General features: G+C 42.0%; 1 protein-coding gene across 3 annotated transcripts in view; it reads right to left on the bottom strand.

The window, feature by feature from the left end:
• The window catches only part of TBCK (TBC1 domain containing kinase), a 172628-nt gene that overhangs the window by 13297 nt on the left and 133295 nt on the right, over nucleotides 1-26036 (bottom strand). For all 3 annotated transcript variants that reach the window (XM_039539380.1, XM_039539379.1, XM_039539381.1), the window contains 2 exons: nucleotides 17297-17472; nucleotides 6940-7099 (listed from right to left, as the gene is read on the bottom strand). In XM_039539380.1, the coding sequence (XP_039395314.1) occupies nucleotides 6940-7099; nucleotides 17297-17472 (336 nt within the window). The remainder of the gene's footprint in view (nucleotides 1-6939; nucleotides 7100-17296; nucleotides 17473-26036) is intronic.

Raw genomic sequence — 26036 nt, 5'->3', positions numbered from 1 at the left:
GCATGGCTTAATCCTGGCCTACGGAAGTGTTTAAATGAAGCCAAAACAGAACTAGTTTCTTTACTATTGCTGTGTTCCTGCTTCTCCTGCTGAAAGCAATGTTTTTGTCTATATGGAAAGAAAGTACTTTCTGAAGCCAGTCTAAGTGTTTCATCATGGGTAAGCTATACCAAGAACAAAGGATGCAAATAGAAAAGGAAGAATTCTCTATAAATCTATTCAGAGACAGTCATTGTACTGATATAAAGCAAGATATTAATGCAAAATTAAAATGAGATCTTCCACTTTCTAATTACAGTTATTCAGACACATTGTTCAGCAGCATTTTTCATATCCATTCCTTCTGTCCTGTATATATTTAATCAATACATCTAAACTATCTGATCATTTTAGAGCCTTTTTTGAATTCGGCACTAACAAAGACTGTAGGTGCTCACATCAAAGGATTAAACAATTAGTGGCTAATTCATTTTTACTTGGAATAGTTTGCCACTGGACACTTAAAAATTAAGAGCTTATTACAACTTTTCATTCAAATTTTGTTTGGTTTTACACTTTGATTTGCTGTTTTTCATATTAGTGACTTGAACATGGAACAATAAGCTAGTTAAACAACAAATTAATAGCTACTATTTTGGACAAGTCCAGTCCCATGCCCCCAATTTCAACTTAGTGAAATACATCTTCAAACATTTGTATAGAATGAAGTTGGTATTGCCATGTTTTTATAGAGAGATGCAGAAACACATGGTATGGATTTATGAACCTTCTGAGCAGAGGCAATCTGATACATGTACCAGCAATAAAGAGCTAATAGGGATCGTTTTAATGAGTCTCTTCAAGTGAGGTTCCAGTACTCGATTGATTTGTGGGGAAAAAATATTGATCGGTGCAAGTATTTTATGAAAATCTTTTTCTTTGGTCAGTTTCTCTGTTGCTATTTCTCTGTGGGAAGCAGTAACATTATCAAGAATCATAAAACAAAACCAATATGAACAAAGTTACATTTTTCAAAATGTAATAGATGAAATAGATTGACAATGTTACCGATAACCACAAACACTGCGTTTCCTTAGATTGCAGAGAGCATGGCTTTGGGGATGGGATAGCACAGGTACCTTTCATGCTGGTTAGTGGGTTTAGTTCTCAGTCTAGTAGGGGTGGGGTAAATTTTTCAAGCCTTGCCTAGGGTAGAGTGGACAATAAATAAAAACATGAGTTTGAAATCTGATATGGCAGCAAGAAGGCCAAGGTGACTCTGGGTAGTATACAAAGTGGCATCACATCATACAAGAAGGGAAGTACAGGACCCTTCACACAGATGACTGCTGGAGAGGCCAAATCCTTAAGTCTTTACTCAGTCTTTACTTAAGACAACTTCCATTGGTAGTTTGCTCAGTTTTTTTCTTTGATCTATTTTTTAATTAGTACCCATGTTGCCTTTATGTTTCAAATAAAGTATTTCCAAAAATGATCCTTCAAGACAACTGATTTAGAAATGTGTGGGATGTCTTCAATAATGAGACTCATCATTGATACACCAAGGCATTTTTTCTTCCCTGTCCCCTTTTCCCAGGAAGTCGTTGAATGGTAAAGCTCTTATTAAGATAGATGATGATGTTTAGTGGTTTAAAATGTAATTGTTGAAAGCTGCTGCGTAACCCACCATCAAATACTTAAAACGTCCATTAAATCATCTCCACTTGGCATTTAACATTTTATGCATTTTGCACTTGTTCCTCTGGGGAAGGATTTATGTATTCACCCATTTAGTGAGCTATTGTGATTATTTAAATTGATTTTCACATTGAAATATTTATCATAGACTTACTCAGTTCTAATGCACATAACTGCACATGCCAAGATACTTACTGATCTGAAACTATTCTAGATCTGCTGCATAGTCAGCCCACATACTACCCCTGTTTGGTACCATCCAAGTGAATAGATATTTATCAATCACTAAATTTATTTTGTAAGTGACCAAAACGGACGTTTCTATTTATATTCCCCCTCCTTTAGGGATATAGTGAAGTGCTTCAAACAAAGCCAAAAAACTGATGCATTCTGGTGCTATTAGCCATATGAAGAGTCCCTGGTAGTTCACAGCATTCTAATCTTCCCTATCAGGCCTTTAACTCATGTCCTTTCTGAGGGCAGGGACTTAAGAGATTTTGATTAAACTAAAGTTATACTGTTTCCCAGAAAGGAATTTTGAGAGGTAAGATAATTTGTTAAAGACCTTTACTAACAAAAGGAAAGTTTCCAATTTAATTTCCTCTCAGAAGAAAAATTTCAAGAGAAGCACTTCCACTCCTCACTGGCTTGTAAAGTCATTAATGTCCAGCCACAGAAATAAAGAGGCAAGTCTGATCACTGCCTCCACAAGCTTAAAAACAAACAGTTACTCACCTTTGTAACTGATGTTCTTCGAGATGTGTTGCTCATATCCGTTCCAATTAGGTGTGTGCGAGCTGCGTGCATGGCTGTCGAAGAATTTTTACCCTAGCACCACCCGGTGGGTTGGCTGTGGAGCCCACTGGATTGGCGCCTTCATGGTGCTCGATATATACCCCAGCCGACCCAGCACCTCCTTCTTGCCGGCTACTCTGACAGAGGGGAAGGGGGGGGCGGGTTTGGAATGGATATGAGCAACACATCTCGAAGAACAACAGTTACAAAGGTGAGTAACCGTTTTTTCTTCTTAGAGTGTTTGCTCATATCGATTCCAATTAGGTGACTCCCAAGCCTTACCGAGGCGGTGAGGTTGGAGTGAAGCACTGTGGATTGTAGTACTGCTCTACCAAACGCCGCATCGTCTCTGGCGTGCCAGACGATGGCATAGTGCGAAGCAAAAGTGTGTACCGAGGACACGTTGCAGCTCTGCAGATCTCCTGGATTGGCACCTGGGCCAGAAAAGCCACCGATGAGGCCTGGGCCCTTGGGAGTTAGCAGGGAGGGGCCAGATCATAGCAAGCGCATGATGCAGGACGTGATCCATGAAGAGATCCGCTGAGAGGAGACCGGGAGGCCTTTCATCCGGAGCACCACCACAACAAAGAGCTGGGTCACCTTCCTGAACGGCTTCATATGCTCAGTGTAGAAGGCAAGGGCCCTACGGACATCGAGGGAGTGCAGCCGCTGTTCCTGGCAACTGGCGTGTGGTTTTGGATTAAAAAACGGGAGAAAAACATCCTGGCTGATATGAAGGCTGATACCACCTTGGGAAGAAAGGCCGGGTGAGGCCGAAGCTGCACGTTATCTTTATGCAAGATCATGTAGGGTGGTTCTGAGGTAAGGGCTCTGAGCTCAGAGACACGCTGTGCCGACGTGATAGCGACAAGGAGAGGTAGAGGAGGGAGCAGGTGGCCAGCGGCTCGAACGAGGTCCCCATGAGTCTGGAGAGGACCAGGTGAAGGTCTCATGTGGAGACTGGCTGTCAAACCTGTGGGTAGAGACGGTCCAGGCCCTTGAGGAACCTGCCAACCATGGGATTGGTGAAGACAGAGTGGCCCTTCGCACCTGAGTGAAAAGTCAAGATGGCCACACGGTGAACTCTGACAGAAGATGCCACCAGGCCCTGCTGTTTTAGGTCCAGGAGATACTCCAAAATGAGAGGCACAGAGGCCTGGAGAGGAGGCGAGAGTGTGCTGAGTGCACCAGCATGAAAACCACTTCCACTTAGCCGTATATGTGCCCCGAGTGGAGGGCTTCCTGCTGCCCATCCAGACTTGCTGTACAGATTCCGAACAGAGAAGTTCTGAAGGGTTTAGCCATGCAGCATCCATGCTGTGAGGTGGAGAGATCGTAGGTTGGGATGGCAGAGGCGAGCGTGATCCCAAGTAATCAGGTCTGGAAGAAGAGGCAATGGGACTTGCGCGTCCACAGAGAGCTCCAATAGTGTGGTGTACCAATGCTGTCTGAGCCACGCCGGAGCCACCAGAATCACTCGTGCCCTGTCCCTGCATACTTTGCGCAGGACCTTGTGCACAAGGGGGAATGGGGAAAAGGCGTAAAATAGTCAATCCATTCACAGGAGCAGGAAGGCATCTGTGAGAGAGCCCGGAGAGTGGCCTTGGAGGGAGCAGAAAGCCGGGCATTTCCGATTGCTGCGGAAGGCAAACAGGTTGACCTGGGGAAACCCCCACCTTCGGAAGATGGGGTGGATGACATCTTGTCGAAGTGACCACTCACGGGAGTAGAAGGACCTGCTCAGGTGGTTCGCCAGCGTGTTCTGGACCCCGGCTAGAAAGGACGCCACCAGGTGAATGGAGTGGGCTATGCAGAATTCCCACAGTCGAATGGCCTCCTGACAGAGCGGGGAGGAATGGGCCCACCCTTGTTTGTTGATGTAGAACATGGCAATGATGTTGTCTGTGAGCACCGCCACACAATGACCCTGCAGCCACTCCTGGAAGGCTTGACAGGCAAGGTGCACTGCCATCAGCTCCCGGACGTTGATATGAAGGGAGAGCATGGGCAGGGGCCATAGGCCCTGTGTCTGAATGTTCCTGAAGTGGGCTCTCCATCCCAGGGCTGACGCATCCATGACCAGGGACAAGGAGGGACTCTTTCACATACCATCCAGGGATTTAGCCACCAGTGGAGAGAGGCCAGGACCTGCTCCGAGACAGTGACCATCAAATTCAGGCTGTCTCAACCTGGGCGATACACTGATGCTAGCCAGGCTTGTAACGGGCGGAGTCGAAGTCTGGTGTACCTGGTCACGTATGTGCAGAAAGCCACGTGGCTGAGAAGACTCATTGCCGACGAGGTTGGGAAGCTCTGAAGGCTCCGAATGAGGCCCACTATAGCCTGGAAACGAGCGTCCGGCAGGAGGGCTTGTAGCAGCACGGAGTCCAGAACCGCCCCGATGAATTCTATTCTCTGGGTCGGTTCTAGTGTCGACTTTGCCACATTGAGAAGGAGGCCTAACCGACTAAACGTGTCCGTGACCAATTGGAGGTGGGACTGCACCTGTTCTCTGGGGCGTCCTCGGATAAGCCAGTCATTGAGGTAAGGGTATACCTGCACCCGCCCTCGACAAAGGAAGGCCGCCACGACTGCCATACATTTGGTGAACACTCGGGGGGCCATGGAGAGACCAAAGGGAAGGGCCGTGAACTAATAGTGTTCGCAATTGACCACAAAGTGGAGGAAGCATCTGTGCGCCAGATGAATCGCTATGTGGAAATACGCGTCCTTCATGTCGAGGGTGGCGTACCAGTCTCCAGGGAAGGTATAATGGTGCCCAAGGAAACCACGCAGAACTTCAACTTTACCATGAACTTGCTGAGTCTGTGCAGGTCCAGAATGGGCCAAAGCCCGCCCTTTGCCTTGGGGATTAGGAAGTATCAGGAGTAAAACCCCCTGCCCCTTATAAGGCTCCCTCGGAACCTCCTCAATCGCCCCCATGCGGAGGAGCATCTGAATCTCCTGAATAAGGAGTTGCTCATGAGAAGGGTCCCTGAAGAGGGACAGGGAGGAAGAAAATTGGAGAGAGTATCCGACTTCCACCATGAGGCGGACCCAGAAGTCCGTGGTTATGTGAGACCAAGCATAGCGGAAACAGGATAAACGATTCAAGAAAAGTGGGGTAGGATCCTGAACGAAGTCCAGTACACTGTCCTCGGGCGTCCTTTCAAAAGGCCTGTTTTGAGCCCGACGAAGACTTGGACGGGCCCTGGTCTTGCCCAGATGGGGGCTTGGAGGGCTTCCTCCTGCCATTATGCCCCCGCCTCCTATAGAAATCCTGCCTCAGCCGAGGAGGATAGGAGTGTTGTTGCAGCTGCTGGGGTTTGAAGGGTTTCTGCTGGGTAGACAGTGTGTGCATGCCCAGGGACTTCATCATCGCCCTTGAGTCCTTAAGGCTTTGTAGCCTTGAATCAGTCTATTTCGAAAACAGGCCCTCTCCATCAAAGGGGAGGTCCCTGCAGTGTTTGCTGAAGTTCTGGTGGCAGGCCGGAGGCTTGCAGCCAGAAGATACTTTGTCCTTGGGGATAGCAATGAGGCGTATGTGTGGCGGAGTCTGCAGTGTCCAGCAAGGCCTGCAACAAGGTCCGTGCCACTGTTTTGCCCTCTTCCGCCAAAGCCCCAAACTCCTCTCTGGACTCAGGAGATACTAATGCCTTAACCTTCAGCATGGAGTTCCAGGAGTTAAAATCGTAACAACTCAGGAGCGCCTGCTGATTAGCGATCCTGAGCTGAAGTCCCCCCAAGGAATAAACTTTGCCCCCCAAACAAATCAAGGTGCTTGGCATCCTTTGATTTCGCCGCTGGGGCCTGCTGGCCATGCCGTTTTTTTTCGTTCACTGACACCACCATGAGTGAAAAGGGCTGTGGGTGGGTGAACACATAATCATAGCCCTTCGAGGGGACAAAGTATTTCCACTCCACTCCCTTAGCAGACGGGGGGATGGACGCAGGTATCTGCCAGATTGTCCTGGTGGTGGTTTGGATGGTCCGAATAAGGGGTAGGGCTACCCTTGATGGAGCTTCCACAGACAGAATAGTCACCACGGGGTCCTCCACCTTTATCACCTCCTGGTTCATATTCCATGCCATCCTGTGCAGGAGATCCTGGTGGGCACGGAGGTCTATAGGCATCAATTTGCTAAGTAACAGACAGGGATATTTATTTTTTGGTGCCTGAAACTTAACATTCGGGCCCTGGACATTATTTAAGAAAGGCCATACTGGGTCAGACCAAAGGTCCATCTAACTCTGTCCTGTCTTCCAACAGTGGCCAATGTCAGGTGCCCCAGATGGAATGAACAGAACAGGTAATCATCAAGTGATCCATCCCCTGCCGCCCACTCCCAGACACTGGCAAACAGAGACTAGGGACACCATCCCTGCCCACCTTGGTTAGTAGTCACTGATGGACTTATTCTCCATAAATTTATTTAGAGTTAGTATATATTATAGCTATAAACTTACAGAAGCCGTGTTCTTCACCACATGTCCTACAATCACAACAACTCTTCCTTTGAAGCTCTGGAGTGTGGCAGTAGCGGGGCACTGGACGAGCTCTCCTTCTGCCGTGAATGCTGAGCCAAATGGAATGTTGATGCTGCCTGAAATGTGGCCACGATTAAAGCTGACGGGCAACACAGTTAAGGGAAACATGAAAAAAGAAACTGGATACATCCACATCTGCTGAACAGCACGTAGCTCAGTGGGGCTGGGGTCTCTAAGTGCTACCACAATACATACAAACAAACAACCAGGAGTGAATCCAGCTCTCAGATTTGTATTTACACACCACTCCCATTCAAGTCAATGTGACTTTCAATTTTAGCACAGAATTTGGATGGTACAGTTTTAACTCATACCTGTAAACGATGAATTTTTTGGGGTATCTTTTTTCCTCTTCATTACTAATACCAATAATATATGTAAATGAAACAAACTGTCTAATGTATAAGCAGCTCCCGCCTTCTCCCCCCCGGCTGATGTGACACAGGTTAATTTGTTCTTATTGGATTAGTATATATCAAGAACCTCATTTATTGTTTACCCATATTGAAAACAACAGCTGCTACATCACAGGAAAACTAATAGCATGAAAATTTATTTGCTGTTTAAAAAGTGACAGATGGAATCATTTCAAATTTTGCAGTGGTCAATGAGTACTTAGTTTCACAGGAGGAAGCAGAGATTTATGCTCAGGGACACATCATTCTGTCTGTTTTATCAGCATGCAGCCTTGTAAAGGTTTAACTACCCTTAAACAGCCAGGAAACTCTTCCACATGGAGCAACTACTTTGCCCTCACTACAGTAGTTAACCCTTTTGATATCAAGTACTATGAACTCAAAGGTTCTACCACAAATTAAAGTGTCAGCAATTCTGTGTGTGTGTGTGTGTGTGTGTGTGTGTGTGTGTGTGTGTGTGTGTGTGTGTGTGTGTGTGTGTGTGTGTGTGTGTGAGAGAGAGAGAGAGAGAGAGAGAGAGACTTTGATACGGTGCTGTAGATGGCTTTTTCATAAAACCAACCCAGGAGTTCCATTTCGTTTTTTACTAATTCCTTTTAAAACAGGTTTTATCCATAGCTAAAGATATGAAGTATGACCAAAATCTCAGCTAACTAAAAATGGAAGAACATTTCCCAAACTGAAATTGAACTCAAAACTGAAGTTTGAAAGAGTTTGTTTTATTACACTGGTCTACAATTTTTGAGAAGTCGTCTGCTTCAGAGATAAAATGTGCTATTTATTATGTATTTTGATGTGCCAGGAGATTCCACTGCTGTAGTCCGGAGCCCAACAGCTCTGCCTTACTCTTGGGTAGTTCCACATCCCTGACAAGGTCATTCAGTTCACCTTGTGTTATGAGGTGTGGTTCAGAGGAGGAGGATGGGAGAAAATGTGGGTCCTGTAACATTGATGGTTCAGGACCAGAAGTTTCATCCTCTTCCTCGTCTGACTCAAGTGAGAATGATTCTGGTGCATCAGGAACCGGCAGTCCTTCTCCGTGGGGTACTGGGCGTATAGCTGATGGAATGTTTGGATAATGCACAGTCCACTTTTTCTTCTTTGACACACCTTTCCCAACTGGAGGCACCATGCAGAAGTAACAATTGCTGGTATGATCTGTTGGCTCTCTCCAAATCATTGGCACTGCAAAAGGCATAGATTTCCTTTTCCTGTTCAACCACTGGCGAAGATTTGTTGCACAAGTGTTGCAGCATATGTGTGGGGCCCACCTCTTGTCCTGATCTCCAATTTTGCAGCCAAAATAAAGGTGATAGGCTTTCTTAACCATAGTGGTTATACTGCACTTTTGTGATGCAAAAGTCACTTCACCACAAACATAGCAGAAGTTATCTGCACTGTTCACACAAGTACGAGGCATCTCTGCTCACTTTGGCTAAACAGAAATGTGTCCCTTTGCAAAATCAAACACTGACAAATAAGAGAGCACGACACTGTATGATTTCTAGAGCTGATGTAGGGCAATTTGTTCAGCAGAGTGATATAAGCTTCGTTATGATTTCATCATCCATGACTTCTAGGAATAACATGATGCAATTCATATCATGTATGATGCAATACCAGCTTCAGATTGCATCATTCATTGTTTTGCCTAAAAAGCAAATACTGTCCAAACTCAGTCATAGATTTATTCATAGATCCAGTCAAAGATGTATTTTAGTTATTTCTGGTTTAAATTGAGATCCCTTCCCTTTATAACTCACTTATCCTCCGCTATTCCCAAGTCAAGGGTCGTATATACTGACCCAATAGCATATCTTGAAAACTAGAGCCAATCAACAATTTTAAGCATCATTTTCGTTCTCAGTAACCCAGAATTGGTAAAGTTTGACTACATTTATTTCAGAAGCATTTTGGCTGTTATTTACTTATTCTTAAAATTTTCACAAGCATCTGCATCTCTTAGTTTCAACAGAAACTTAAGCACTGCAAGAAGTTCCAGTGACATGTAGGACTGTTCTGGGGTTAATACACTGAACAGGGAATCAGATGATTGGGGTTCTAGTCTTGGCTCCACTACTGACTCAATGAGAAGCATTTACTCTGTATACTTCAGTTTCCACATCTTTAAAATTGGGATATTACGTGCCTACTTCACAGAGGTTTTGAGAATGTTATTTAATATTTTAAAGTTCTTATAGGTTTTAGACAAAAGGTGCTAGACAAATTCTTATTTACAGCCTTATTAAAATCAAGAAATTCTGTGTATCATATGGGACACCTATGAAAGGGTTAGTATGTAAAAGCCAACAACTCCTAGAAGTTGTTAGGTATAGTCTGGATGCACAAAAGGAGCTAGGTCCCTAAGTCTCAGTTCTGGCACCACTATGATGCACAAAACTTCCGCTGAAACTTGCACGTGCCTACACTCAGTTGGCACCTACGTTTTTGTAGTACAAGTTCCCTAGCCACATATGTTCCTGTCTCTGCAGGACATGTGCACTGCTTCCTCTCTCCAGGTCTCCAGACACCTATCACCCACCTAAGCCCCAGAGTGATTCACAAACCATGGGAAAACAGGTGTTCAGCCACCTAAGTTCCCTGATATGGTAGGTACAATCTGAGCATGCCTGCCAGATCAGTCCTCTCAGGTGAGCTCATGAAAAACATCTGGGGAGAAAAAGGAGAACCTCCCATATAAAACTTTTAGCCCAGTGGTTAGGCAACTCATCTGGGATGTGGGAGAAACCTGGTTCAAGTCCCCACTTCATCTGAGGGGCAGAAGGGATTTCAATCGGGATCTTCTACCTCTCAGGTGAATGAATGCCTTAACTATTGGGCTATGGGATATTCTAGCGCTAACATAAACAGTGAGTGGGCAACATTACGCATATCATATCAAGCCGCTCTCGTCATCTTGATGAGCAAAATGTCATCGAGATCGGCTTGATGAGAATGACGCAATAATTCAACAGCTACTCACTAAAACCACGAGATGTATAATCACATTTTTTTATCCCTGTAGGCAGTTTTAACATATAGGAATCTGTGTTGTGATATCCAATCTCAGCTCAGAAACATGCAAGATCAATGATGGAATGCCAAGGCAGATGAAATCCAGGGCTATGCTGACCCTCGGAAGCCCAAGGACTTCTATGCTGCTTCGATAGATGCACATGGTCCAATACAGCATTACAGTCTCTTTGAAGAGTGCAGATAGCCTAACACTGATGTCTGATAAAGGAGAAATCCTTCAGAGGTGGCACAAGCATTTCAGTGATCTTTTGAACACACTGTCCAACATCACGGATGAGGCGCCAGTAAGAGCAATGGATCAGCCACCTTGTAATGACAACATGGATGCAGCACCATCCCTTGACTAAGTCAGCAGTGCAATCAGTACCATGAAGAACTAGAGCTCCCAGATATGATGGCATTCCTACAGAAATATTCAAGTATGGAGGCAAAATCCTGCTGAGGTGACTACATGGACTATTTCTCAATATATGGAGCAATGAAGATTTACTGTAAGACTTCAAAGACTCTACTTTGTCACCATATACAGAAGAAAGGTGAAAAGTCTGACAATGGCAACTATCACGGTATCTCATTACTCTCTATAACTGGAAAGGTTCTGACTAGAACACTCTTTGATTATCTGCTATGCAAAATAACTAAATGCGTGTTACCAGAGTTGCAATGTGTGACGGTGTGGGACTCACCCCTGTGGCACCTCCTGCTGGTTGTCTCAGGGAATTAGCTCTTTTCCAGCCTCGGAGCGCCCACTGCAGGCCGATGTCTCGCTGCCACTGGCCCCGTGTCCCTCCCAGACCCCGGTGTCCTTTTATCTGGGTGCTACCCCCTGGCAATACCCCCACACTCTGCCTCTGGGTCTCCCCTCTCTGGGAAACCCCCAACCCTCTAATCCCCACCCACCTTGCCTCAGTCTGGGCTACTGCCAGTCATCATCAAGCCCCCACTCCCTTGGGCAGACTGCAGCGTAAAAGCCACTCATCATAGACAAGGGGGTTCGGACCTGCTGCCTCCCTGGGTTGCCCTCTGCAACCCACAGTACCCGTTGGCCTTCTGCTAGGCCGCAGCCTGGGGCTTTCCAGGCTGGAGCCTCCCCAGCTCCTCTGCCTTTCCCCAGCCCTGCCCCACTCATGCACTCTGCTCAGGTCCCTACAGCCAGGTCCCTCCCTCTCAGAAGCTAGAGGGAGTCTGTGCCAGCTCCTGGCTCACTGGCCTTTTATACAGGCCAGCTGTGGCCTGATTGGGGCATGGCCCAGCTACGGCCGCTTCCCCAATCAGCCCAGCTTAGCAACTCTCAGCCACAACCTTCTCCCAGGGCTGTTTTAAGCCCTTCAGGGCAGGAGCGGGTGACCACCCCGCTACACAATGTGATTTTAGGCCAACAGAAGGAATGAAAGACAAGATATTTGTAGCCCATGAGATGGAGGAGAAATGCAGAGAACAGCAACATGACCTTTACACTGTCTTTACTGAACTGGCTAAAGTATTTGACACCGTCAATAGATGTGGGTTTGGGAATTATTACATAAGTTTGGTTGTCCAGAAAAATTCACCAACATTCTGAGGCTATTTCATGATGGAATGCTTGGAAAAGTCTGTGTAGATGGTGGTCTGTCTGACCCATTTCTTGTCATTAAAGGTTTTAAGCATGCTGCATAATTGGTCCACTCTTATTTAATATCTTCTATACAGCAATGCTTATTATGCTACAAGAGCCCTTAATGCTGGTATCAAGATATGTTTCCAATTCTCTGGAACAGGCTGCAATCCTCCACAAAGGTCTTCAGGCAGTTATTCATGAGCTGCTGTGTCTCAATGCCTGTGCTCTAGACAAGACACAATTGATTATGAATGGAGCTGCAAAGTTTGCAAAAAGATACGGGCTGATATTCTGAAAAAGACAGAGGTCAGAGGCCATGTATCAATCTGCACCAGGGAAACTCTACATGAAATCAAAAGTCACCATCAGAAACATACAGCTAAATGGTGTTACAGACTTTCACTATCATGGTAGTATATTGTAGATTTGTTAGTATAGACAAGGAACTGACAAATCATATCAACAAAACCAGGTCATCATTTGGCTGACTATCAGGAAGAGTTTGGTGGCAACATGATATTAAAATTCAAACCAAGTCTGTAAATCAGTTGTGCTGTCCAACTTATTGTATGGGTGTGAGACCTGGACTCTCTACAGGCATCATATTAAGCTTCTAGATAAGTTCCACTTACAACATCTGCATTCCAGACTCTGCATCAAATGGCAGGATAAAGTTACCAATAATGAAGTTCTAGAATGTAGTCACTCCACAGGGATTGAAGCCAGGCTTATCACAACACAGTTATGCTGGGCTGGTCATGTGCTGAGGATGGATGACACCAGAATGTCAAAGCAGTTGCTGTATGGCAAACGGAGAGTGGGCAATCACATAGGAGGTGGCCAAAAGAAATGCTTCAAAAGACACACTGAAGCATAATTTGAAACAGTGCGACATTGAGACTAACAGCTGAGAGTCATCAGCAACTGACAGACCACACTGGCAAACAGTAGTCAACGATGGGGTTACCCAATTCGGGGTAAACTGTCGTATAGATCTTGAGGCACAGAGGCTGAGTTGTAAACAGTGGCAGATTCAGCAGGCACAGACTGTAATCTCTTCCTCGGCATCAAGCTACGCACTTCATGTGGAAAGGACTGCCACTTGTGCATCGGTCTGTTTAGCCACAACTGTTCAGTACTCATAAGCCATAATACTGTCATCAGCATCATCTTCCATCATGAAGGACAACATCATGCTGTGTTCTGATGTCTCTCTCTTTCAATCTCTTCTCTTAAAGCTGTTCCACTTTGGATAAAAAATCCAAGAATTATTTGGGCCAGAGAGCACAACCCAGCAATGACTTTATAGCCTGGTGGTTAGACCTTTCACCCAGGACGTAGGGCACCCATGATCCAGTCCTCCTGCTCCAAAGTCACAACAACTAACTCCTGTTATACATCCAGACCTAAATGTCCTGCTCTAATAAGATTTTATGAACAAGTAATGAACATGAAAACGTGTGTGAAATCTTTTGGGTACAAATTAAGAGAAAAAACACAACACTGGGCCATTCTTCCACTAGTTTGAATAAAATTATAACAGAAATGACTATTTGTGCAGGTGAGCATGACAGACATCTTTTTTTTTTCCTAGGGTACAGAAGTAGGTTTGGGGGAGCAGGGAAGTAAAAGTAGAATTTGCTTCAAAAGCATATGAGTCAGAAGTATGGAGATTAGTCACTATTTATGGCAGTACTTGTAGAAGGCTAGTAGACTGCAGGCTTTAATTACAAGAAGTTGAATTGGAAGGAGCTAAGAGTTAATCTTTTAAGATTAATACTAGCATGCCTTTCTTAAATGTGATTAGTGTGAACAGTACCAGTTTGATGACTATCACTGTTGCATGATGGGAAAGCATAACAAAAAAAACTTTTGAAAGATTAATAAGAGCGAGAACCCAAAACCACTAATTACTGTTTTTATTCATGTCTAATTGGAAGAAAGAATCTCGTCCCCACCACAAACTGTACAAACAGTTCTTATTCACAGCTCCATTGTAAATAGTACTAAGTAAGATAAAAGTTTAAAAATAGGACAGTTCTTTTAGACAGAACATGACTTTGCCCATATTGAGTATACTAAGCTGCTCAATGCAACAACTGACCTAACCTTTAAATAGAATAAAATACATTTACTTAGAGTAATGACATTAGTAACTAACTATGCAGACTGTTTTTTTTTTGTGGTTTGTATTCTTTCTAATCTTAAATGACCATCTTAACCATTCCAGTCCTTAGCTGATTACAAAGGCAGAGATTTTGTGAAAGACTGAAAGACCATAAAGTACTTAGCTAGGACCTTCATAAAAGGAATGGAACACTGCCAGTATTTCTGCTAACATGTTTAATGAAAAGAGGCTACAACAGAACTGCTGACTTTCTACTGCAATAGAAAACGCTCAGAGTACATTACCTTTTCATTACAAAGTTTTGTCTTGGTAAAATAATCTTGGAAGAAAGGGGTCACTAGATCTTACGCTCGCAATATGTACATTACAATACAGCAATTCCTTAGTATCCAAGGACAGCCTTATAATGAAGTTATGCTGGACACTATTTTAAAAACATCATGAACAAGAAACCTGTTGAAAGTCCTGTGTTTCCCACCAAATCACATTAAAAGCTATTCTGCTCTTTCTTGTAAAACAAAGTTGTGCATGAAAAGGCATCATATGAGTGAAATATTAAAATAAATTACAAAATGATTCTCTTATAGAGAAATTCTCTTATAATTGTGCATATTGAGATATTCTCTTATAAAACTCACAAAGCGGTATAGCATTTTTCTGAAGATAGGTAATAGTAATATATAACAGGAAATACAGCAAAACTATACAGACTTTTTTGCATTGAGATGAAAATGTTTGAAGGCTGAGTACCTCCCATACCTGAGTGGATATACAATAGCATAGGTGATGCATTCTTCTTAGGATTTCACCTACGTGTTCAGAATACCTGACAGTCAGTCAAATTCTTATGTATAGTATATTCTCTGGGAGATACTGGGACATTCCCAGATAACAGGTCAACTAACTCAATGGATTATTTTATTACCAGTACAAGCTCACTTTTCAGCAAGGAGACTCCTCACTTCTTACAACCCTAGAGACTGATGTCTGCTATTTATCCACAGAAAAGGTACAGCATGAGTAACCGCAGCTTCCCACACTGAACCGCTCATTAATATGCCTCAGACTGACCAGAAAGACAGACCAGGATCTTGGAATGGTGAGTCTGCTAACAAGAGAACTACTTAGTGAAATTCTGATGAGGATTTATGATGAGAATAATAGCTACATTCTTTATGATAAAGGGTCTATTTCCTGTATAATAGCTCAAGTTTCTGCTGGCCTCCTAAATAACATGGTAGATAGAAAAGAGGAACAAATTAAAAGTATTTCCTGCTTTGACCCTTACTATGAATATAGCTTAAAAATTAACCTTAATTTTGTGAGGGGAAAAAAGTCACTGAAGTCCAGACAATGATGAGTCAAATGATTTAGATACCTGAGCCTGTGACTAACTTGAAACTCAACTGATGCATGAAATTAATAAATACAAGGGAAAAATTACACTTCCATGCTTTGATCCTCTTTATTTTATCTAAACAGCAGATTATGTTGAGCGTTCAAGTTTTGGCATCTTTCCAGTTACGATGTGGAATAGTCTCCCAATTCTACCATGCTCTGTTTTGCAGTAAACAGTGTCAAATATTAAACATTGAGGAAAATACTTTAGTCACTGCTTCTTCCTAAGTTTACCATTCCCCTTAAAAGAAAGGATTTATCAAGCTGTAAACTCCTGAAAAAGCCAGTAACAAAGATTTTAAAAGATTAAGACATTTGATACCTATGTCAGCTCAGGGTAAAAATCATCCAAGTCACATATGATCCCTAAATAGTTAATACTGATCCATTACCGAGTGGAAACTTTGTTTAAAGAAAAATAAACATGGGACACTTTCTAGAAAACCCTCCTCTTCTAGATCAAGTATATATTCTTACTGTCATACTTCATACTGTCTTAAAAGAAAGCTTAAATAGGTATTCTATAGTTTAGAATTCACAGCTCTTTCCTCAGATGCATACAGCATGGTACATTTTGCATAGTACAGAATATATACTTGCAATATGTATTAATTCTGTGGATATCTAAATTGAAATCAAATTTGCGCTAACATTTTGTGACAACCCACGTTACTGTGATCCGTTTGCTGGTGTACAGAAGCAGGAATTTGGGACCTGATCCTTTAAGTGAGACATCACAGCCTGTTACCCAGAAAAATTAGGTCCATATCCTTCAAAAGCAATAATCTGCACCAGCTTTACTGTTATGAAAGGAACTTTTTATAAAGTGGTAAATAAGTAATTACAAATAAATAACTATACTTTAAAATGCTGCCTAGGACATTAAGAGACTCACCTAACAATGTGTTGTGATCTCTCTCACTTTTAGATGGAGACTGCTGACAGAGATATGCTCCTTGCTGAAAGAATCACATAATTGAAAAAAAAAAAATAAAAAATAAAGAAGCCAAACGAAAAAATCCTCGAAGTTGTATATGTTAAATTAAAAGCCATGTTTGAAGGATGTAATGAAAAATATATTGGGTACAATACTCAGCTGCACTGAGAAAAAGGTGGCTGTAGGCTGCCTTTATGCCTTCTCTGATCGTGAGTCAGCTGGGTAGCTGAACAGTCTCCCTGAGTAAGTTAGAGCAGCCACGGGGCTACTTTAACTCACACCAATACAATACTCTCCTTAGGAATTTTTTTTCTAGGTGGGGATTGGCAGAACACCACATATACCAACCCTTCCACTTGCCCTCTAGTCCCCAAAAGCTCATCCCCTCTCCTGACACATCCATTGAACCAGTGGAGGAGAAGGAGTGGAGCAGAGAGCTACTGGCGTAAAACCAGCTATGTCAGCTTTACACCAGCCCAAAATTCCATCACGTCAGGAGAATCTTCAGGTGCTGCTGGCAGCTTTAACGTCACTGTGAGACATCCAGTGGCACAAAGTGATCTCACTGGGATCGAGGATCCAGCCCACGGCCTGAGGAGCAAGAGAGACTAACTTATAGGGAAACTTCTTTGCCCTTTTTTCCACAGAGAAAGAGTTTCCTACCTTAAGACTCTCTGCTGCATATCTTAGTGTTATTTAAATTATTTATCATGCGCAATTAAAATAGGCAGGAGTAGTGGTGAATGAGACAATATGAAGGATACTCTTCGCTATTACGGATGTCAACTACAAGCAGTTTTGGCTTGCTAGATTTGGTTTTCTTTGTTGGCGTTTTGAAGTGACTAGGTCCCGTCAGCTCACACAAGTCAATCAGATCTTCTGCTGAAATCCGTGGTGACACTTCCGCCTTCAGGTCATTCAACTGGATAGAGTCCCTAGACTTTAAAGAGAGAAAAATAAAATCTTTAAAATGATGTAACTATTTATTTGCAGTGTTATTGTAGCTGTTGGTCCGTGGTTGTTAGAGACACAGAGTGGGTGAGGTTAATATCTTTTATTGGTCCAACTTCTGTTGGTGAAAGAGATGAGCTTTCGAGTTTACACAGACCTGAAGAAAATCTCTGTGTAAGCTCAAAAGCTTGTCTCTTTCATTAACGAAAGCTGCTCCAATAAAAGATATAACCTCACCTAGTTTCTCACTTAACTGTTTAGGCATTATCCAGCATTCATTGCAACTTCTGCTTTATATGATCATCCTAAATATAAAAGTGAAGTTTTGCATAGAAACATTCCTTTCTTGTAACTACAGACAAGTTTGAGATAAGCCATATAGCACTGCATCTAGAACTTTTCAAATTATTCATTGTGGATAGTTTATCTAAAAAAACTTAGCTCTATGTTCTGTTTGAAAATTATCCATAAATAGATTTTTAAGAACATGTCATTTGCAACTGTTTGAGGAATAGCTTGTGAAAACAAATTTTAGCCTGTTCTTGGTTCATGAAGTGTTCACTACCGATAAGATCCTTCCCTTCACACCAGCCATTTTATGCAAGGTAAAGGGGCCCTAAAAGCCTTGGATCTCTCCAGAGGAGGACTTCCCCAGTTCAAGAACTGTTGTAGACAGCCACAAGTTGTCCTTCAAGGATCCCCTCGAAAGCCCTCATGTAGAGGACATGTCAGGAATGGGATGGATGTGAAGTGAGTGGGGAGGAGATTCTGGGCAGCAGTAGGGCCCATAGGTCAAATGGGAAACCCACCATAATTTAGACCGTTCCATGGAGCTATCTAAATTACGCCAGAGGCTACTCCAGTTCCCAGAGTAGCCCAGGATCAAGAGGATGCAAAGATGACTTAGAGCTACCTTAACCTCCCCTGATCTGTGAGTTCTGGCCTGCATCTTTGAGGTGCAGCACAGAATCTCTCCCTATGCCCTTTCACTATTTATTATTCCCCCATTGAACCATATTATTGGTCACCTAAGTCACTTGGTATTGTTTCTGGATGAGCTAAGCTTTATAAAAATTATTTGGGAACACTCAGCTAATTTATTGTGGTGCCACAGAAATATTCGATTATTTGCCCAACAGCCTTTCCATTGTGAATGTTCTCACAAATATTCAGAAGCACTAGAATCTGTGGTGCTTTTGCTTTCTGTTATTATTGTGAAAAAACACATGTAATTAAGCCACACAAAAACGAACAAAATAATGCATCCTGAACACCAGCAAAGTGAATCAGTGCATCTTATTGAAGTGTCACTAGATTGAAGTGTCACTAGAGGAGGTTTTGGAATTAATTGATAAACTCAACATTAACAAGTCACCAGGACCAGATGGCATTCACCCAAGAGTTCTGAAAGAACTCAAATGTGAATGGAATGAACTATTAACCAAGGTTTGTAACCTGTTTAAAAAAAATCGGCCGTACAATGACTGGAAGTTAGCTAAAAAAAACGCAAATATTAAAAAAAAGGGGGAGGGGTGATCCTGGCAATTACAGACGTAAGTCTCTAACGCCAAATTAGCAAAAAGAAATTGAAACAATAAAAAAATAAAATTGTCAGAAACATAGAAAAACATAAAACTTTGAGCAATAGCAATAGTCAGTTTCTGTAAGGAAATTCTAATCTATTAGAGTTCTGAGTAGAGTTCTTTGAAGAAACAAACAAACAAAGGGGGATCCGAGAGACATAGAGATTTTAGATTTTGTAGAAGCCCTTTGACAGGTCCCTCAGGGCTCTCTCACGAAAAAAAAATTAAGCAATCAAGGAGAATGGATTGAGAACTGGTTAAAGGACAGGAACAAAGGGTAGGAAATAATGGTAAATTCTCAGAATGGAGGAGGGTACTAGTGGTGGTGTTCCCAAGGTCAGTCCTAGGACCAATCAATTCAATTTTTTTCAAATGATCTGAAAGGGGTAAAAAAACAGTGGTGAAGTTTTGCAGATGACACTAACTACTCTCTAGAAGATAGAAGAGAGCAGAAGATTGTGAAGAACTTTCAAAAGATCTCAAAAAAGTGATTGGGCAACAACAAAAAAAAAAATGAAATATGTGGGAAAATGTAAAGTAATGCACATTGGAAAAAAATAACCCAAACTATACATACAACATGATGGGGGGGGGGGGGCTATTTAGTCAGAAAAAAAAGTTGGAGTTATCGTGTGTTATCTCTCTGAAGATGTCTGATGTGTGCAGAGGCGAGAAAAAAAAAAAAAAAAAAAGCAAAAATTAAAATAAAAAAAATATAGAATAAGAGATAGAATATATTATTATTATAATATATATCCATGCCCATATCTCCATCTCATGTGTATGTATGTGTCTCCTCTCTCTCAAAAAAAAAAAAAAAAAGAAAAGAAAAAAGAAAGAAAAAAAAAAAAAAAAAATATAATTAGGGTTTAGAGGGTCCCATATGAGAGGAGAAGAGAGGGAGGCTAGAAAGGGGACTTGAAAAAGAGGAGAAGGGGGGGGACATGGGATATAAAATATAAATAAAATGATGATGAGAAAAGAGAAAAAGAAAAGTAAAGTTATTATTATATTCCATAATACAAGAACTAGGGGTCACAAAATGAATTTAATAGGCAGCAAAAAAAAAAAAAAAAAAAGTCTTCTCTCTTTCACACACAGTTTTTAGTCAACTCTTTCCTGAGGAGGTTGGAGAGGGGGTAGGGACTATATATAAATGTTTAAAAGGGGAAAGGGAATGGTGGGGGGAAATAATAAAAAATGGCTATTAGCCATGATGGTTAAGAATGTGTCCCTGGTGTGTCTGTTAGAGGAGGATGGGAGGATGAGAGAGAGAGGATCATTGATCATTGCCCTGTTAGGTTCAGGGCCTGGAGCACCTGGCTGTGGCCACTGTCGATACTGGGCTGGGAGACAGATGGTCTTACCAGATTTTTTTCTTCTTTTCTTATGTTCTTATGTTCTTATGTTCTTATTCACAAATATATTTTGTGAACAATGTATATTGATAATTGCTGATGAATACAAAACCACTAAATTACAGTAGAGTTTATGTACAGGGAATTTCAGTGAGATGATCACAAAATGCAGAAAGGTGGGCCACAAAGTATGGTAGAGCTTTTCCAACCATAGTGCTTATTTATAATTGCGAAATGGCTGAATTTTTAAGAAGCTAATTTTAAATCAGCTCCTCATTGTAGAAGAATCACCTCTACCCAATCCAATGAATTCCATAAAAAAAAAAAAGCCATGACAAACAGATATACTTTGCAGCATGCTCAAAAGGCCAGCAAACTCAACCTCTGTAAGAGTGATACAAGGAAGTGAATTCCAGTCATGCAAACTCATTGAGAATGTCCAGTTACCAACACCCTGGTGTTTAAATCTAGAGTCTGTTGAAAATCACGGCTGATCTCATGAGAGATGGTAAAATACCCAAGGACTTAACATAGTAGAATGCATTATGCCACCCATGTTATCTCTAAACAGGACTGAGCGAAAGTGAGTTAGATCATTTTCACCAGTAACCCCACAGCAATTTTGCGTCTGGAGCTAATGGATCTCTATGTGGAAGTCTCAATACTTCAGCTTCAAATGTTACCAGCTTTAACTTTTCAAAGCATCCATACCAAAGCAAACATTTTTTTCTATATTTAGAAAATCCAGCACAGGACATGTGGTTCAGAGGCTTCAGTGCACCACTGCATTGTGTTTTACTGTAGTCTGCAGAAGTAGCATGTACCTATCACCACTTTGTCCACTTGTCTCATTGCCTAGTAATGGCATTTACAGGTATCTGATTTGCATAATATTTTAACCTAGCAGTAAAGAGTTAATGAAGTCAGTCACGTATGTACAAAGGCTAAATTCAGCTCCATTCAGCCAAAATGTAGTCCTGCTGTATGTGACTCCAATGGAGCTTTTCTTGCTTACACCAGGGCTGAATTTGTCCCTATGCAACTGTTGTGCTCCTACTGTGTTTGAGGTCAAACATAGGCGAAATTTTTTAACTTCTGAGTGTTCAGCTGTTTCCAGTGAATTATTCCAGCTTGTCTGGAGACAAATCTGTGCAGGATAGCTGGGAACTGCTAGAGTGAGCATCTTCTGGAAGCTGTTTAGGCTACTGTTTTGGTAACTGTTACTGATGGAATACTTTTTCTGTGTTAATTAAAAGGTAGCTATTTTGTTTAGAAAATCCAAATGGGTGCTATGCAATTCTTCCATACACAACAAGGTGCTGGGGCCACTTCTCCCCAGTGCAGGTATTACTCCCATTAACATTGCTGGACAAATTATATGCACATCATACAGTAAATACAGCCCAGACGTAAGATACAAAATAGAAAAATTAAAAATCTAAAAATTGTTCGAATATTACTGGTGAACATCACTGCATTGATTTTAAGAGTTAAATATATAATATGCTGTTTAAAAACAGGATTATTCTAAGGGTATAGGGGGCTGAATTTTATGCCTAGAGAAAAACAGAATCATAGTTCATAGAATTATCTTTGCCACCTAATCTCTTGTATATATGCATGGGTATGTTGATACTGATTCAGTACCTAGCTTATCATTTGCTTTGCAATTTTTACTTCTCAATGAGGAAACATACATAAGGGAACAGGAGACGTTGAGGCACTTGTGATCAGAATATTAAATAGAGCAGAGGAGAAGATGGTTTTCCTGTCCCATGAATATTTTCAAGATATCAAAACATTTTCCCATCTCAAATTGGGATGAAAAGTCAAAATCTTGACAATTTTTGCAAATCAAAAATCTGAAAAAAAATTTGCTCCGGGTCAATCAAAACAATTCCTAAACATTTCATTTTGGTTTTGATCTTCTTTCTTTTTTTTAAGCTTTAAGTCTAAATTTAATAAACTTCAAAATAAAAAGTCATTTAAACTCAGAAAATTGAAACGTATTACCCCCCAAAATTTCAAGTCAGATTTGTCAAAACCAATCAACTGTTTGCAAATAGTTTCAGTTCTGATGAATCAACATTTTCCAGGCCCCCCGCCCCCCAAAACAAAACAAAACAACAGTGCAATGAAAAATGAATGATCAGGTCTGGTATTAACTAACTCAAGTAATTACTGCTAGCGCTAGCCCTTGCTTCAGCAGCGTGTTGCCAACATGTGCTAGCTTATATTGATACAGCAGAACCTCAAAGATTCGATCACCAGAGTTACAGACTGACCTGTCAACCGGACACCATTGAAAGTGGAAGTAACCAATTAGGGAGCAGTGGGGACCAAAGAAAGGAAGAAAAAGCAAATACTGTACTGTACTGTGCCTGTATTGCATCTTAAAAGTAGGCACATTTGGGCTGCATGTCCCTACGTATGGGGCAGCTACTTTCAGCTAGGAGGTGATGACACTGGGGCTGCCAGCCCAAGGCAGCTGGAGTTAGCAAAGCAGGAGCAGCACTGGTCTATGCTGCTTTCATACACCTACCCCACCAGCAGGGAGAGGGATGAATGTTTTTTACCGCCCCCCCACTCCAGCCAGGAGGGGGATGCATTGTTTTTATCCCCTACCCCCAGCTGGGAAGGGGACAAGGTTACAAACTTAGTCCGAAAGAAGCTGCCTGCAAGGAAGCTGCCGGTGCTGAGGAGGGAGCAGAGTTGCTGCTGGAGCCTGGCCTGGAGTGTCAGCTGCTGGAGCCCAAAGCGCGCTGCCTAATTCAGTGCACAGGATGGATGTACACAGGGGAAGAATTAAGGCTGAACAGGCAACCTTAAATCTGGTATTTCCTATGCTTGTATAATAGAAGTCATAATCATCAAAATTCTTCATTATCCCCAACGGGTAAATAGCAAACAAGTGCGCCATAGGTAAGACTATGCCTACACTATGAGCTAGGGATGCAATATCCCTGCTCACATACACATTCTCGTGCTAGCATTCATTGAGCTACCGGGAGTATAAATACCACTGTAACCACAGTAGCAGCAGTGGAAGCACGGCTGAGCTGTGTTCAACACATATTCAGTGGTTTCAGGAAAGCTTGTATTCAACCCGACTCAGCTGTGCCTCCACTGCTGCTACCTGGGCTACCCTTCTATTTGTATTCATGCTAGCCTGATGAGAGCTACTCTACACAAGCAGGGAAATAATATTCCTAACTCATAGTGTAGACATAGCCTAAGAAACGATCTCCTGTTAACGGCTGAGTAACCATAACATAATTGCAACTCAATTAAAATAAATATCCTAAGTGGCATTAGCCACCTGTAAAGTTCATTACCATCTTTCTTATGATTCCTTCTCTTCCTTTTCTGATCTAGGATACCTAATATCCATCTGTATTGTATGATGTCCCAGAATATCAAGGTGTTTCCCATAATTTATGTGGAGTTTTGCAGGAAACAGAACTGCTGAATCAATTCCTTCATTAACAACTGTTTTTATTAGAGTCATTTCTTCCTCCAAAGACTGTTAGTGAAAATACAGTTGGAAAAAAAAACAGCTCTACTCTCCATATATAAAACTGTTTTTTTTTGGGGGGGGGGGGGAAACTACCTTTAAAAGTTTGTCTTTATCTGCTGTATCTGATAATGCCTGCATACTTCCCATTCACAGAGAAAGATTCTTCATGGACATTCTCTAAAAAACTGTCAACATATAAAGCACTTTTCTCTACATTTATGTCTAGCACTTGAGTTTAAAAAGTCACAAGGAGCCCACCAAGTCTGTTCAATTCTTCTCAGGTATTTCCGGGATATGTTTTGTATCACTTCCACTTCTGGGGGCATTTTAGGTGTGAGATAGCAATACGGGCACAGAGCCCTCACTCCAAAGACTATTGCTCACAGCTCAAAAATCTGTTTACTCTCAAGCTTGCTTTTCTGCTTGGGACAGTCCAACCAAATTCTTTATACTCTTTTCTGCACACTAAATATAGTTTCACATCTTCCACAATCTGCTGTGACAGCAGTGATATTTGATGTTGGCTAGAGCTCCACCTACTTATTATCATCATTTATTTGTATTACCATAATGCCTACCTGCCTTACTCAGGGGCCAAGATCTATGTGCTCGGCTCTGTACAAATAGAACAAAAAGACAGTTTCTACGCCAAAGTGCTTATAGTTTAAGGGCATGTCTAAACGAAGCAGAAGTGTGAATCAAGCTGTGGTGTAAATCTGCAGTGCACTTACATGCTGCACGCTAACTGTCCATGTAGATTCTGCTACTGTGCCCTAAAGTTTGAAACAGCAGTACGCAAATCATACTGGGGAACTTTTAGGGCGCAGCAGCAAGGTCCACATGGACAGTGAGTGCATAGCATGCTGGAGTATTGCAGATTTGCCATGCGCTAATTTGCTGTTTAGTCAAACCCTAAATCTATATGAAAGAATCTTCAAGATTTAGACATAGCCTGGATATGAGGACTTGGATACCCGAGTCAAAGATGATGCCCATATTATGGGCAAGAGTGACAGGCAGGATAGTGGTGCCATCCACAGTGATTGAGAAAGAAGATGCAGAGGAGGCCTTGGAGGAAGATTAAGAGCTCTGCTATAGCCATGTTTAGCTTACGTTGATGACTAGACTTTTGGACAGAATTCTTAACTGTACCCAGTGATTGGCCTCATCCCTTGTTTAGGCCTTTTGGTGGTGTTATAGTTAGGCACCAGGTTCCAGCTGAGGGGGAGAGAGAGAGAGAGAGAAGCCATTCGAAAATAAGCCTCCAAAAAGATTACTTGTCCTCTCAGCAGCAGTTTGTGGCCATTTTAAATTCATTTAAAAAACCCACCAAGCTGTGAATATAAAACAGCTCCCAGTTAAGAGCCTGATTCAACCAGGTACTTAAGCACTTGTCTAATGTTAAGCTGCAAATAGTCTCATGGAGGTCGTTGGGACTACTTACATACTGAAAGTTAAAACGTGTACTTGCTGAATCAATGCCTACTTTAAAAATAAAAAAACAATAGAAAGCGAGAGCTGAAAAGAATCCACTAGGCTACAAACCGCAGCTCTAAAGGCAGTAAGGCTCATTGGCAGGCAGGTGTAAAAAAAGAAGGGGTCCAATTGACCAGGACACCAAGGAGAAAAAATTAACAAATACAGTCCAAATAGTATAGGAAAAGGCATTTATAACTTACTCTCTTCTGTTACCCTTCTGATATGACCTATTTAGGGTTTTCCATACTGCATACAGAGAAAAATTCTCTGAAAAACTATTTTTTTAAATAATGGAAAGTAAAATTAAGGATCCAGTCTGTGAACAATACCAGGGTATGCATTAAAAAGCCTCACATGCGCACACACACACACAATTGTGGTTTATAGTTATTTAAAAAGATGGGTTTAAGGGTCAAAACTACGCGACAGAAAACTGCAATCAAAATATAGGGATGAATCAAACACTGTTCCTCAGAAAAATGAAAGACAGTTAGTTAGGGAGAGAGCACTTACAACAGCGTTCCACTCACTGTTCTTGGCAGTGACCTCACTGCCTGAGCTGGGAAACACTTGCAAGTCACTGTTTCTCCTGCCCTTTTCTTTAAAAGTCCTTTCA

This window comes from Mauremys reevesii, linkage group 5, assembly GCF_016161935.1.
Source record: "Mauremys reevesii isolate NIE-2019 linkage group 5, ASM1616193v1, whole genome shotgun sequence".
Classification (NCBI taxonomy): Eukaryota; Metazoa; Chordata; order Testudines; family Geoemydidae; genus Mauremys; species Mauremys reevesii.
The sequence above is the reverse complement of the archived record's forward strand: the minus strand, read 5'-3'. Positions and strand labels throughout refer to the sequence as shown.